This window comes from Anomaloglossus baeobatrachus, chromosome 4 (genome assembly GCF_048569485.1).
Source record: "Anomaloglossus baeobatrachus isolate aAnoBae1 chromosome 4, aAnoBae1.hap1, whole genome shotgun sequence".
Classification (NCBI taxonomy): Eukaryota; Metazoa; Chordata; class Amphibia; order Anura; family Aromobatidae; genus Anomaloglossus; species Anomaloglossus baeobatrachus.
Window position 1 is genome coordinate 243,948,480 of NC_134356.1, and position 15,491 is coordinate 243,963,970.

The 15,491-nt window shown below is 42.9% G+C and overlaps 1 protein-coding gene across 1 annotated transcript in view; it reads left to right on the plus strand.

The window, feature by feature from the left end:
• The first annotated feature begins 205 nt into the window (after nucleotides 1-205).
• ACSS3 (acyl-CoA synthetase short chain family member 3) overlaps nucleotides 206-15,491 on the plus strand; it is a 209,671-nt gene continuing 194,385 nt past the window's right edge. The window contains exons 1-2 of the mRNA XM_075344762.1: nucleotides 206-348; nucleotides 13,915-14,470. Of these exons, the coding sequence (XP_075200877.1) occupies nucleotides 14,106-14,470 (365 nt within the window). The 5' untranslated portion in view covers nucleotides 206-348; nucleotides 13,915-14,105. The remainder of the gene's footprint in view (nucleotides 349-13,914; nucleotides 14,471-15,491) is intronic.

The window sequence follows — 15,491 nt, forward strand, 5'->3', positions numbered from 1 at the left end:
ATGAGCACAAACATACTTTATTGCACGATACGTTATGTTATTGATACAAAACAAATCTGTTGATTGGAAGGACAGATTCTACAAGTGTGAAAAGATTCTTAACACGACTTTCATAACAGCCCAAGGGATCTTGAAGAATCTGTCAATGCATTCCTAGATTAACTCCTTCCTTTTCTGTACTCCCTCCAGCTAGATAGCATGACCGCGCACAATACAAAGTTCCCAGTGTTTTGCAGAAGTTAAACTTTCTATGCTGCCTCTCCTCATCTCCACCACTCCCCCTGGCAACTACATAAGGAGGTGGAACCACTAAAGAAAAGCCACTATTCTCTGGCCAGCTGCATTCTGGTAGGTTTCTTTCAGCTCAGTGTTTTCTTGACTAGTTTGGATCAGATTGCCGGAGTTGTTTTCTTCTCTGCCACGTTCTTTATGGCAATTTTATAACATACCGTGTAGTATCTTGTTATATTTTTACATGCTGTTCTGGGGTCTGCCCCAAGGTACAATATATATTTATTCTGCATTATGTCTTGTGCTTTCTGCAGCTCAGATAAGTCACAATTATGCATCATAGGCTTCAGTCACCAATTCATTTGCCCTGTACCAGACCTTGGCCTTCTAAGAGTATGTGGACATAACATTTATCAGTGGGGGAACTGGCCAACATGGTTCACGAAGCACTAGCAGTGTTTTCTCTAAAGTGTCTTTTGTTGCAATTTTTTGTTGCATTTTTCGTAATTTTTTTGAGCAATCCCATTGCCTTGTATTCTAAAGTATAGCATGCCTTCAGAGCAGTAAAACATTGAGGAATAGTCAACTCACTTCTTGTAACCACTTGACATCTTTTGAAGTAGTTTAAACACTCAAAAACAGCAAGTCGTTGTGACATAGAAATGCATGTTTTTATATTTTGGAGCATTTTCTGGGCACTTGCTCAGTTGGTTTTCAGAGTGGACACAACTGAAACAGGCATTGTGTTCAACCAGGGCGGGACTGGGACTAAAATTCAGCCCTGGCATTTGGGGGTGCACAGGTCCACTTGTCACGTGGTGAATGTGTAATATCTTTGTGCACTTGTAGATTGTGTAACACGACCATATAACTGGCAATCAGAGCTGTGTCCAGTAAAGCTCAGGCCTATTTATTGCTCTTAGTTGCAGGACCTGGCAAAGCCGCTATTTTCCCTACAGATCCACTCAGAGACCACAGATCATTGGTTCATAATAGATTTTCTTCTTCTGAGTAATTATTTTCCCTACAGAGCTGGGTCCCATAGATAATGAAGAGGATGCTGCTCTCCATATAGTGCTGCGGCCTCGTAATATACTCTGTGCAGAATTATTAGGCAAATGAGTATTTTGATCACATGATACTTTTTATACATGTTGTCCTACTCCAAGCTGTATAGGCTTGAGAGCCAACTACCAATTAAGTAAATCAGGTGATGTGCGTCTCTGTAATGAGGAGGGGTGGGGTGTAATGACATCAACACCCTATATAAGGTGTGCTTAATTATTAGGCAACTTCCTTTCCTTTGGCAAAATGTGTCAGAAGAGAGATTTGACAGGCTCTGAAAAGTCCAAAATTGTGAGATGTCTTGCAGAGGGATGCAACAGTCTTGAAATTGCCAAACTTTTGAAGCGCGATTACCGAACATTCAAGCATTTCATGGCAAATAGCCAACAGGGTCGCAAGAAGCGTGTTGGGCAAAAAAGGTGCAAAATAACTGCCCATGAATTGAGGAAAATCAAATATAAAGCTGCCAAGATGTCATTTGCCACCAGTTTGGCCAAATTTCAGAGCTGCAACGTTACTGGAGTATCAAAAAGCACAAGGTGTGCCATACTCAGGGACATGGCCAAGGTAAGGAAGGCTGAAAAACGACCACCTTTGAACAAGAAACATAAGATAAAACGTCAAGACTGGACCAAGAAATATATTAAGACTGATTTTTCAAAGGTTTTAAAAATTGAGCAGAATCTTGCCAAATTCTCTTTCCAATCTCAAAACAAAGTTTTGAGGATTTGTAAGCATTCACATAACTATGAAACTTGTTTTGCATTGTTAAATGTGTACAAGTTCAGAACCACCATCAGCACATGAATGTAGTGCCAGGCCCACCATCAGTACATGAATGCAATTCCAGACACACCATCAGCACATGAATGCAGTGTGAGAACCACTACCAGCACATGAATGTAGCATCAGAACCACCATCAGTACATGACTAAATCAACATGCTTAACCCCATGTACAATTGTATCACACAAACCTACAACTCTCAGTTCGTCCTTAACAATGGTAAGAATATGCTGGGAGTTGTTGGTATCAATAATTAATAGACTGCGGCACATACAGGAACCACAGTACTGATAAGACGCAGTAAGTATCACAAATAAACATTTACATCCAGGTACCTTTATAGGTGCCATCTTCACTGATCTGAGTCGTTCCCGTCCCTTATGTCTTCCCATAGTACAAACGTCGACATGATGAGACTTCATGCACACAGCTCATCTTTGAAGACCTTCCTCTTTGTTCTTCAGCAGCACTTCCCGACACACTGCCTTTAAAAATAAAAGTATCATTATACTGCCCCATAAATATAAATTTCTCCCATGCTGCGCCCCTGAATAAATAATTGCTGTACTTCCTGCACAAAATATCTCCACCCACATACATACTGCATTTATCCAAAATATCCCCCCACACTGTCCCTCTTCATAATAAACCCTCCAACACTGCCCCTTTTCAAAATATCCCCCCACATTGCCCCTCTTCATAATATTCCCCCTACACTGCCTATCTGCAAAATATTCCCTCACACTGTCCTTCTCCAAAATATGCCCTCCATGCTGCCCCTCTCCATCATATTCCCCCAAGCTGCCCCTCCCCATAATATACCCCCATGCTGCCACGCTTCTTAATATACCACCCACACTGCCTCTCTACACAATATACCCCCATGCTGCGCCTCTCCATAATATATCCCCACGCTGCCACTCTGCATAATATTCCCCCACACTGCATCTGTCCATAATATACTCCCACGCTGCCTCTGTCCATAATATTCTCCCACACTGCCTCTGTCCATAATATTCTTCCACGCTGCCTCTCTCCATAATATACCCCTATGCTGCCTCTCTCCATACTATACCCTCATGCTGCCTCTCTCCATAATATACTCCCATGCTGCTCCTTGACATAATATACTCCCACGCTGCTACTCTACATAATATACTCCCATGCTGCCTCTCTCCATAATATTCTCCCACACTGCCTCTCTCCATAATATACCTCTTACGCTGCCTCTTTCCATAATATACCTCCTACACTGCCTGTCTCCATAATATACACCCCATGCTGCCTTCCTCAATACTATACCCCCCATGCTGCCTCTCTCCATAATATACCCCATGCTGCCTCTCTCCATAATATACCTCCCATACTGCCCCTCTGCAAAATATCCCTCCTATATTGCCCCTCTCCAAAATATCCCCCACACTGCCCTTTTGTAAAATATCCCCCTACCCCCCAGGCACACTCTGTCCCTCTGAGTATAGTAATCCCCCACTGCCTCTCACAAAGCTGTGCCCCTATCACAAATAATCCCCCATTATGTGACCTGAACCCTCCTCACTAATCCACATTGATAAACATTTCATCTTCGGCATCTCGTGCTTACCGCTGCCCGACGTTTCTCAGCGGTGCCCGCAGCAGTGAGATGTCATCAGCAAGATGCTGCAAGTTGACACTTCATTGTTCAAATGTATTTACAGCTCAGAGATGCAAATACATTTGATTAGTATGGAGGAAGCTGCAGTCACCGCCACTTTCCTCAGCAGTGTGTGCATGCCGGGTACACGATCGCGCTGCACAGCAGGGCGGGGGCGGCACAGAACAGCACGCTGCCTCCTGCTCCTACTGGTTTCAGCTGTGCAGTGTGCATGCATGCTGCTGAGAATGGTGATGATTGGAGATTGAGCGGCACATTACAGGAACCGGCCCACTAGAGGGACCGGCCCTTATGGCATTTACCAGAATTGTCCTATGGCCAGTCAAGTCCTGGTGTGCACACAGCCTAAAACTGCCTCTTTAGTTCTTTCTTATAGCCCATCTGGGCTATTTGAAATGTAGCAGAAGACTGCAATATTCCATATAGCGATATTCTGCAAAATAAAAGCATATTGCGTGGTATATTTCATTTCATGTGGCATGTACTTTACGTCTCGATCTCATTGGGATTATTCAGTTTGAAGGATATTACAAGATGATCCAGATTCTGATCGGAAGGGTGTCATTCCATCACTGTGTGGGAGGCTGAAGAATCCCCAACACCCATTGAACCATTACCATTTATGTTATCCACGGAGTTGGGCCCATAAGTCGCACAACAGCAGAAAAGGAGAGAATCCTTAGGCTATGTGTGTACACTGCAGAAAACTAGTCCACAAAAAACCTTGACCTTGTGGCAGAAAAACGCATGCTTGTGTTTTTTGGTGCGATTTTAATTCTACTTTTTTTAATGATTTGGCTGGAAGAGCTAAAAACGCAGGGAAAAAACCCCACCAACAAATTAAATGCTGCTTCTTTTTTCTGGACCCAAAAATACAAGGAAAAAAGAAACAACGTGTATATAGCTTCTCAATGACTTTGCTGGCATAAGGATAGACATGCAGATTTGGGCAACTCACTGCATCAAAACTTCACCAAAAAACACATAAAAAATGCAGCATGCAAACAAGGGCTTAGATAGCGTATTATTATTTTTTGCCTCCCAAGTAGAGTTCAGCGAACCTTAGGCTCGGGCTTTGAAAATGACGTAAAAATCACCTTGTTTTCTCGAGTGCTGGGCTCGTGTCTGAGTGGTGCCCTGCATTGTGCGCTCTGCAGTTAGTGTATCATCGGCTCAAATTAGACTTATATTCAGCGCTCTAATGCGGGCGTCACACGGGATGATAAATCGTGTGATCGCATAAGCGATCGCACCCGCCCCTGTCGTTTGTGCGTCACGGGCAATTAGTCGTTAACCCCCGTCACATGCACTTACCTCCCGGGCGACGTCGCTGTGGGCGGTGAACATCCACTTCCTGAAGGGGGAGGGACGTTCGGTGTCACAGCAGCCGGCCAATAGAAGCGGAGGGAGGGGCGGAGATGAGTGGGACGTAAACATCCCGCCCACCTCCTTCCTTCCGCATTGCCAGCGGGACGCAGGTAAACTGTGTTCATCGCTCCCGGGGTGTCACACGGAGCGATGTGTGCTGCCTCGGGAGCGACGAACAACCGGAGCACAGAAGGAGGAACGAGATTATGAAAATGAACGATGTGTCAACGATGAACGAGAAGGTGAGTATTTCTGCTCGTTCATAGGTGTCACACGGTACGATATCTCTGACGATGCCGGATGTGCGTCACTAACGACGTGACCCCGACGACATATCTCCAGATATATCATTCCGTGTGACACCCGCATAAGATGTCTTGATCACAAAATATAAAAAAAATACAACAAACACCGCCCACCCACCTCTGGAAGTGTTTTACTTTTGAACCATTGCAAAACACTTCCGGGGGTGGGTGGGCGGTGTTTTTCTTTTTTTTTTATTCTCCGTGAACAAGACAACTCAGATCCCGGAATGGAAGCCAAATTTGAGCTGATCATACACTAACTGCAGCATGCACAATGCAGGACATCACTCAGACACAAGCCCAGCGCTCAACTTACCATGGTGATTTTCACGACATTTTCCGAACCCCGAGCCTCGAGCCTAAGGTTAGCACAACTCTACTCCTAAGGTGAAATTTACAGCATGGAATGTGAGACTCTTTCTCTCGCACCCATTCAAGTATATGGGGCGAGAGAAAAATCGCACTGCACTCGCAGTACACTGGTGTACCGCAAGTGCAGGGTGAGAATGGCAATAGCCAGCTACGGAGCAGAGAGGGAGATAAATCCCTCCCTCCCCTCCTCAGAGCCGGCCCTCCCGTCCTCCGCACCGGCCTGCCCCCCGCAGTTGAGGTCCGCTCGCACCATTGGACCTCAGTCGCAGGGACACTCGCATGACACTCGGCTCTGCTGTACTGCCAGCATGAGCCGAGTGTCATGCAAGGGGATCACAGTATTCCCCGTGTGGTCCCAGCCACAAAAAAATGTGAAAGGAATTAAGGACTGACGCTAAAAACCTCCAACACAAAGGTGGACACTGACTTATAAGGCCATCTGTGCCCCATCCATTTATTGACACACAAATTAACATGATCATTCCAGTTAGGTTGGGTTCAGATGACCCCCTTAAAAATGGTTTGTTGTTTATCCTAAAAACTAAAAAAAAAAAAAAAAAATATTTTTCATCTCTATATCTATATTTTATATCCAAATGACAGTTTTGTGTCAATAATTGTGTTAGATTTTTAAAAATGGATGCAATATAGATAATGTCATTATGGCAACTTTTTTAATGCACTCATTGACTTTACTTACATTGGCCTTCTCTGGGTCATCCCAATTTGAAATCTCAATTATCTTTGAATGTTGCTGGCATCGTGAAGGTATGGAAGTAATAGTCTGCTGATTGCAGAAATCCAAGAAGGCAATATGGAAAAATGGTATATTCTGAACGCGTTTTGAAGCTTAGCCCGCTTCTTCATGAGAAGAACAACAATAATAGAATCTATATTATGGTTCTCCAGATGAAGAAGGTGGCTAAGTTTTGAAATGCGTAGAGAATATACCATTTTTTCAAATTGCCTTCTCGGATTTTCTTGAATCAGCAGAAGCACAGACTACTAGTTCCATTCCTCCACTATGTTGTCTTCACGGCGGGTGCTCCCAGCCAGAGAGTAAGGGTACCGTCTCACTAAACGACGTACCAGCGATTCTGACCACGATACGACCTGGTCAGGATCGCTGGTACGTCGCTACATGGTCGCTGGTGAGCTGTCAATCAGGCAGATTTCACCAGCGACCAGCCACCAGCGACTCTGTGCTTTGTAACCAGGGTAAATAACGGGTTACCTGGGGTTACTAAGCAAAGCGCTTTGCTTAGTAACCCAATGTGTACCCTGGCTACGGGTGCAGGGAGCCAGCGCTAAGTGGTGTACGCTGGTAAACAGGGTAAATATTGGGTAACCAAGCAAAGCGCTTTGCTTAGTTACCCAATATTTACCATGGTTACCAGCGTACGCTGCTTACACAGAGTCAGTGCTCGTTGGACCAACAAGCAAAAAATGAACCAGAACAGTGTGTAACAATCAGCGATTTCACAGCAGGGGCCAGGTCACTGCTTAGTGTCACACACAGCGAGATCGCTGATGAGGTCACTGGTACATCACAAAACCTGTGACTCAGCAGCGATCTCACTAGCGATCTCGCTATGTGAGAAGTACCCCTAAAGCTGCAGCTGTCCTAGCTGACATCCTCAGTTGTGGGTTTAAACAATCCAAAAAGGTGAGCTATTCCTATCTCTCACTTAACATTATTCACCAGATAAGACCCTATTGTGCTCTGTTTTCCCTTTCAGTCTACAGAGCATGTGATTAGCAGAGAAGAACATTCATCCAACCAATGTGCAACATTTCACTGGTGCTTGTGAATCGGTGCCTTAAGCGGGCTTTACACGCTGCGACATCGCTAATGCGGAGTCGTTGGGGTCACGGAATTCGTGACGCACATCCGGCCGCATTAGCGATGCCGTTGCGTGTGACACCGATAAGCGATTTTGCATCGTTGCAAAAACGTGCAAAATCGCTAATCGGCGACATGGGGGTCCATTCTCAAATCTCGTTACTGCAGCAGTAACGAGGTTGTTCCTCGTTCCTGCGGCAGCACATATCGCTGCGTGTGACGCCGCAGGAACGAGGAAGCTCCCCTTACCTGCCTCCCGGCCGCTATGAGGAAGGAAGGAGGTGGGCGGGATGTTACGTCCCGCTCAGCTCCGCCCCTCCGCTGCTATTGGGCGGCGGTTCAGTGACGTCGCTGTGACGCCGCACGGACCGCCCCCTTAGAAAGGAGGCGGTTCGCCCGTCACAGCGACGTCGCCGGACAGGTATGCATGTGTGACGGCTGTTGTGCGGCACGGGCAGCGATTTGCCCGTGTCGCGCAACAGATGGGGGCGGGTACCCACACTAGCAATATCGGGACCGATATCGCAGTGTGTAAAGTAGCCTTTACACTGGAGGCAAGTAGAGCTAGCAGGTGTTTTGTCACTGAAGACCTGAACTAGTGACAGGTTCTCCAGTACATCATAGGGTCACATCTTTTGTTCAACCATCTACCTAGTGTACGCTACGATGCAGTGGCATAATTAGTCTGTTGGCCCCGATGCAAAATTTGGACCTGACTACCCCCAACCCTCCTGCATGTTAGTCAGATGTGTAGGCCCTTGTAGCTGTCCAAGTCCCATAAAGATATAAGCCTCCAATCTTGGTATATATCCCCATCTTGTACCCCTTCCTGGTAAATATATCCTGCATCCTGTTATATATGTCTCCCATCCTAGTATGTACAGTGACAAGCAAAAGCTATTAATGTTTTGAACTTTTGCTTTCAGACGCCATATCTGCCCTTCCACTGCAGCTTTGAATGTGAGGCTACCTTCATTTCATAGACACACATCTTGGCTATCTCATACATGGATTTGACTTGCAAATTTTTAGCATAAAAATAATTATGCAGATTCTTGTAATGTCACTGCATTGTTGATGTTTTGCTCCTAAAAATCTACATTTTAATTTTTATTATTTTGTTAGTATTTTGTAAATCTTCTTTCGCTTTGAACACTGCCTGAATCCTTCTGGGCATGCTCTCGATCAGATTCAAGCAAGTCTCAACTGAAATCGGGTCCCAGGTCTCTTCTACTTGTTACCAATGTTAGTGCATTCTGGTCAACTCACTTTGGTAGGTATACAGCTTTTTATTCAACTCTACCTGCAAGTCTTCCATTGGCTTGAGGTCTGGGGACTATGGAGGCCAATCCAGCAGCTCTACTTCATTGTCATTTAACCATTTTTTCACCAATCTTGACATACAGAATGCTTCGGGTCGTTGTCCTGCTGGAACACTATGTCGTCCTTTTCATACTGATAGTACTTGAGTGTACACAGTAACTCATCTTGTAGGATACAGACATATCTGTATCATACATATACAGCATTGAAACCACTATTGATCCTGGTCAAGTATCCAATGTTTTTGGCTATGAAACAATAACAAATCTTCAAACTTCCTCCACTGATCGTGACAATTCCTTCAATTTCTGTATCCGTTAGTTTCTTTGCTTCCTCCAGACTCATTTGCCACCATCAGAGTCTAGTCTATTGACTTTTGTCTCATCCATCCAAATCACACATTTCCAATCCTCTACTGTCCACTTTTATTACTTCTTTGCAGAGTCGAGCCGACACTTCTTATGATGATATTGAAGTCAAGGCTTTTATACCTATTTTCGAGCCACCGTTCCAGACTTGTGTAACTTGCATCACACTGTGCTTGCATGGACTTCTGTGATCTCATTATTATGACACATACGAGCCACCTCGACTGACATATTTTTCGCACGAGAACTAATAGACCTTGTGATGAGCCGACTTGTTGACTCCAATATTTTGCCCGGACATCCACCTCTTGGCTTTTGAATGGATGGACATATTTCATTTGTATTCTTCCAACTGTAAAGGCACTCACATGATGCAGTTTGGCAATTTTTTTGGCCAAGAAACCGCTTTGAACTGGATGATGCTGTTTCTCTGCACTAGGAAATCTTCATAGCTGCTGAACGATTCGAACCAGTGACTTTTTGCTTGGAAATCAACCTAATACCACACTGAGCTATTAAGGAATTTGAGAACAGGTTGTAATTTGTAGTAAACAGGAAGAAAAAAAAATAAAACACCAAGAGCAAAACACTAACAATGAATTAACATGACAAAAATCTGCATAACTAATCATATGCTAAATATTTGCAAGTCAAATTTATGTATGAGATAGCCAAGATGATTGTCTAGAAAATGAAGGTAGTCTCACACTCAAGGATGTAGTGGATAATGTGATATGGAAAGTTCAGAACATTGTTACCCTTTTGCTTGCCACTGTATGTTCTTATCCTGGGCCCCCTCCAGTTTTAAATGTCTTTATCGTGAGCCCATTCCTGGTATATATAGTTCTTAATTTTCATAAAAAAAACAAATTGCACTCACTTTCCCCATTTCCCAAATCTCACAGCTTCCTCCTCTGTGACGGCGCAGTGGCGCAGCTGAGATTGTCATGTCTGATCTGGCTAGATGTCACTGCCATGTGCCACTGGTCACAGATGCACATCAAACTGAAGTAGGCTTGAGTAAATAAAACAATTGTAATAGTGTGCTCACCCATCCAAGCAGAAAACCAGTGCAACAATAAGGTGTTGTGCACAGAGGAAATCCTAGGCCGGTTCCCAGGTGGATGATGGGAGTAACAGTTGAAAAGAGATTGTCCAGTTCTGCATGAGGAGAAAAAAATATTTTAGAAATCCATAGTTTACTGAATCATATTAAAAAACATATATTACTTGTTTCAGGAATGTGGTGCCCTTATTCATGGGTAAGGGCACCACATGCCTGAAATCTGTAGCATATGTTTTTTTAAGATGAATCAATAAACTATGGATTTCTAAAATATTTTTTTTTCTCCTGGTGCAGAACTGGGTAATCTCTTTTAAATTGCTACTGCTAGCTGACGTAGGGTCTGGGCCAGTGGCCCCCACTACCACGGGCCATCTGCCACCACAATCATATGCCCTTGCTAGGATGAATTGAATATTTCCTTTGCATACCAGATAAGGGCCGCTTTGTTGTCTTTTTACTAGGCATTCTATGCACCATACATGATCCTGAAGATCTCTTCTAGGAGTCATTTAGTGTGCAGTTTTACTTTTATAAATATAGTGTGAAAAATGATCCTGGTCATGTGATGGACACAGGTGCATGGGTACAGTACTGTTATCTGAGCTGCTATGTGTTACATGACCATAGTCATTTCTTGAGGGACTGTATGGAGTCCACAACCATATTATTCTCTTAAAGTTCTGTTTCTAATGAAGAATTCCTTCACAAGACTCTTTATATATTTTTTTTTTATGTTGAAGGTGTACATTTGAGATATTTCCCTGAAATATACCACTTGCCACTGTAGCATAAACTTTGCTATACAGTGAGGAAAAAGGATCCTACCTTCAAGCTTCATTGGTGGATGATGTTTTTGGGCTGACATGCAGTGCATTTTAGCCTCCAAATATGATGTGTACTATTGCATTCAAAATTCAATTTTGGTTTTATCTGACCAAACCCCATTCTCCTAGAACTTCACAGGTTTGTCTAAATGTTGTTGAGCAAACTTTAAACGGAGTTGAACATGCTGTTTTTTCAGCCATGGAGTCTTGCGTGGTAAGCGTGCATAAAGGCCATGGAGGTTGAGTGCATTACTTATTGTTTTCTTTGAAACAACTCTACCTACTGATTCCAGGTTTTTCTGTAATTCTCCACAGGTGGCTTTTGGCTATTGGACAACTCTTCTGATAATTATTTTCACTCCACTGTCAGAAATCTTGTAGGGAGTACCTGGTTGTGGCTGATTTATGGTGAAATTATGTTCTTTCTACTTCTGGATTATGGCCCCAACAGTGCTCACTGGAGCCTTCAGTAGTTTAAAAATTCTTCTGTAACCAATGACATCAGTATGTTTTGCAACAATTAGGTTGTAAAGGTCCTGAGACAGCTCACTGATTTTATCTATCATGAGATGTTTCTTGTGTGACACCTTGGTAATGAGACACCTTTTTGTAGGCCATCATTTGAACAAGATGATATTATGTTTCACAAAGTGTCAGGACAGCTTTCTAATTAGTGAAAAATTTAAGCTGGTGTCATGACTTTCCATGGCTTTTTGCACTTCTCTTTCTTCATGTGTTCAATACCTTTTCCCTGTGTAATCTCTCATTACAGATCACTAAATTTACATCTATGGTTTAATTTCTTTGCTGATGTGGATTGTATGGGTTGCTACTAACGTCTAGTGAGACATAGCACCTTTAGAAATATATTTACTTAGACAATTGGTGACGTGTTTAATACTTATTTCACCCACTGTAACTTAATTTATGGTTTGATTTATTTGCTTCTGTGGATTGGATGAGTTGCTACTAACGTCTAGTGAGACATAGCATCTTTAGAAATTATTTACTTATACAAATGGTGACGTGTTTAATACTTATTTCACCCACTGTAACTTAATTTATGGTTTGATTTATTTGCTTCTGTGGATTGTATGGGTTGCTACTAACGTCTAGTGAGACATAGCACCTTTAGAAATATATTTACTTAGACAATTGGTGACGTGTTTAATACTTATTTCACCCACTGTAACTTAATTTATGGTTTGATTTATTTGCTTCTGTGGATTGGATGGGTTGCTACTAACGTCTAGTGAGACATAGCATCTTTAGAAATTATTTACTTATACAAATGGTGACGTGTTTAATACTTATTTCACCCACTGTAACTTAATTTATGGTTTGATTTATTTGCTTCTGTGGATTGGATGGGTTGCTACTAACGTCTAGTGAGACATAGCATCTTTAGAAATATATTTCCTTAGACAATTGGTGACGTGTTTAATACTTATTTCACCCACTGTAACTTAATTTATGGTTTGATTTATTTGCTTCTGTGGATTGGATGGGTTGTTACCAAGATCTGGTCCGATAATTCTTGTGAATAGCACCTTTAGAAATATAGTTGCTTAGAAAATTGGTGACTTGTTCAATACTTATTTCACCCGATGTATGTGACTTTTTTTTGCAATGTAAATCAGTAGATTAGAAGTCTTAAGCGGGCTTTACACACTACGACATCGCTAGCAATTGCTAGCAATATCGAGCGTGTAAGCACCTGCCCCCGTCATGTGTGCGATTGTTTGTGATTGCTGCCGTAGTGAACATTATCGCTATGGCAGCGTCACACGCACTTACCTGGTCGGCGGCATCGCTGTGACTGCCAAACAATCCCTCCCTCAAGGGGGAGGGACGTTCGGCATCAGCGACGTCACCGCGACGTCACTAAGTGGCCGGCCAATCAAAGCGGAGCGGCGGAGATGAGCGGGACGTAACATCCCGCCCACCTTCTTCCTTCCTCATTGCGGCCGGCGGCAGGTAAGGAGAGGTTCCTCGCTCCTGTGGTGTCACACATAGTGATGTGTGCTGCCGCAGGAGCGATGAACAACATCGATAATCAACCATTACCGATTTTTGGTTTTGGGACGACCTCTCCATGGTGAACGATTTTCACCATTTTTGAGGTCACTTAAGGTCGCTGGTCAGTGTCACACGCTGCGATATCGTTAATGACGCCGAATGTGCGTCACTAACAACGTGACCCCGACGATAAAACATTAACGATATTGTAGCGTGTAAAGCCCCCTTTAGATTGAGATGTTTTCATTAAACATCGACCAAATTTAACATGCATTTGGTAATACAATCAATTTGGTACATTTGCCACAAAACCTAAGCACTTTTACATTTTCTCATAGTCCAGAATTATTATTTTTTTAATTTTAAAAGCCTCTGATAATGACCCCTATAAAGTTTATATAATGGTTATAAAGAATTTACAACAATTTGTTGTTTTTTCAATTAGAAAACTGTGTTGTTTAACAAACTATTCAATAATATACTTCTTAGGTTAGTGTCACACATTCTAATATTTACTACATACATGTAATCATAGTCATATCTCCAGATATATACACTGTGGCTTATGACCTGAGTGTTTTGTAGCCTCATATAAAATAAAGGAAAAGGTTATGCAATAAGTAAATGAGCAACTAGCTCAGACATTAGTTTCTTTGATGCTATCCACATCTAACATTGTGCAATTTTTAGTTCTCAGGAATCGCACATGTCCGGAAAACCTGTTCAGGAATCGAAGACGCCTCATCTGAGACTGCAGAGTTCATTCAGTGCACAACCTGTCTGCGGGGAGTGAACATCCAGTGCTGGTTTTCCAACTTTTCCTGCCCTCTCACTAAATACACACATCTGTTGCCAGAAAAGTCAGCTGCAAACTTAAGAAAATGTACTTTGGGTTAAAATCTGTCTCAAAACATGTGCTCAAACAGGGTGGACTGAAAAACAGTGCGCTCAGCATATCATGCATGAACACATCAAAAAGGAAAGGACTTACAAGGCAAATCTCCTGTCAGAGGGATTCCTCATCACTTACTGCCTGGATCAGGACACCTCCGGCCTGCTCTGTCGTACACTACGAACACCTCAGCAGCAGATCCTACTCCTCAGCGCATCCGGAAGACTATGATCAGGTGTTCCATTCTTCAGTGCACGACCCCGAGAAAGTATGGGGAAGGGCGTCTGAAAATATTGCATGGTTTAAGCCATGGACTAAAATTATGGATAATTCCAACCCTCCCTTTACAGAATGGTAAGTAAATGTTTACAAGCAAATACAATTTTGCTTTCTAATGTTTTCAGTGTATTGTTTGTCTGGTAATGAAATGGCTTTCTGTTAGTTTAACGGTTTGTTTACATGAGGCGGACATGCTGCAAATGTTCCATCCGGATCTCCAGGGTATATAATACACTGTATATAGTACAGTTCCCTCATTGTGAGTAACAGTCTAGCAAATCTCATCCACACGATGCATAAGTTAAGCTTGATTTCAGAATAAAATGTTAATTTAAATTCAGGATGTTTACTTTTGCAATATAGATGGTGAAATCTGGGCAATTTTTCGCAACTGAACTACACCAGCTGTGCAGAAACGCCTCAGAAAGCGCAGTGGGTCAGCTATGCCTAACACTTTTTCTTAAGGTGTGCTGGAAAAAGTGTTCGACATTGATAATAGCTTCTCAGGTAATAACCAGGGGCGGACATATTGGTGTAACTGCACAGGAGCCCAAGAGATAAGGGGTACCACATACACCTCCACATTCGATGGAATTGTACATTATGACTAGTGATGGGCAGATATCTGGAATTGGCGGGTCCAACTAGATTTAAAAAAACAAAAAAATAAATAAATCCCTTTTCGGGATTGGAATTCCGTATATCTGGCTGGATGTCAATCTCCATATAAGTCTATATATGGGGACCCGAATTATGCGCTTTAAAATGGTGGTAGAAAGGGCTAGGGGGATTAGAGCAGGGACTTTATACTTACAGAGTCTTCCATGCGACTGTAACACTACTTCCAGGTCCGCTCATTACCCTCATACATATTCACTGCTTCTCCCAAACAACGGCAATCCCAGCGTCTTCGATTGGTTGCAGTCTCCGCGACCTCATCCTGTGTGACAGGGTGTCTGACTGCTTGGAATCACACTCTTGTCTATGTCCCTATAGTGCTGTAAAAATAAATAACTGAAAAAAAAAATTGCGTAGGATAACCCCATATTATGATACCCAGCACAGCATAAAGCATATGGCGGCAGGATGCAGCCCC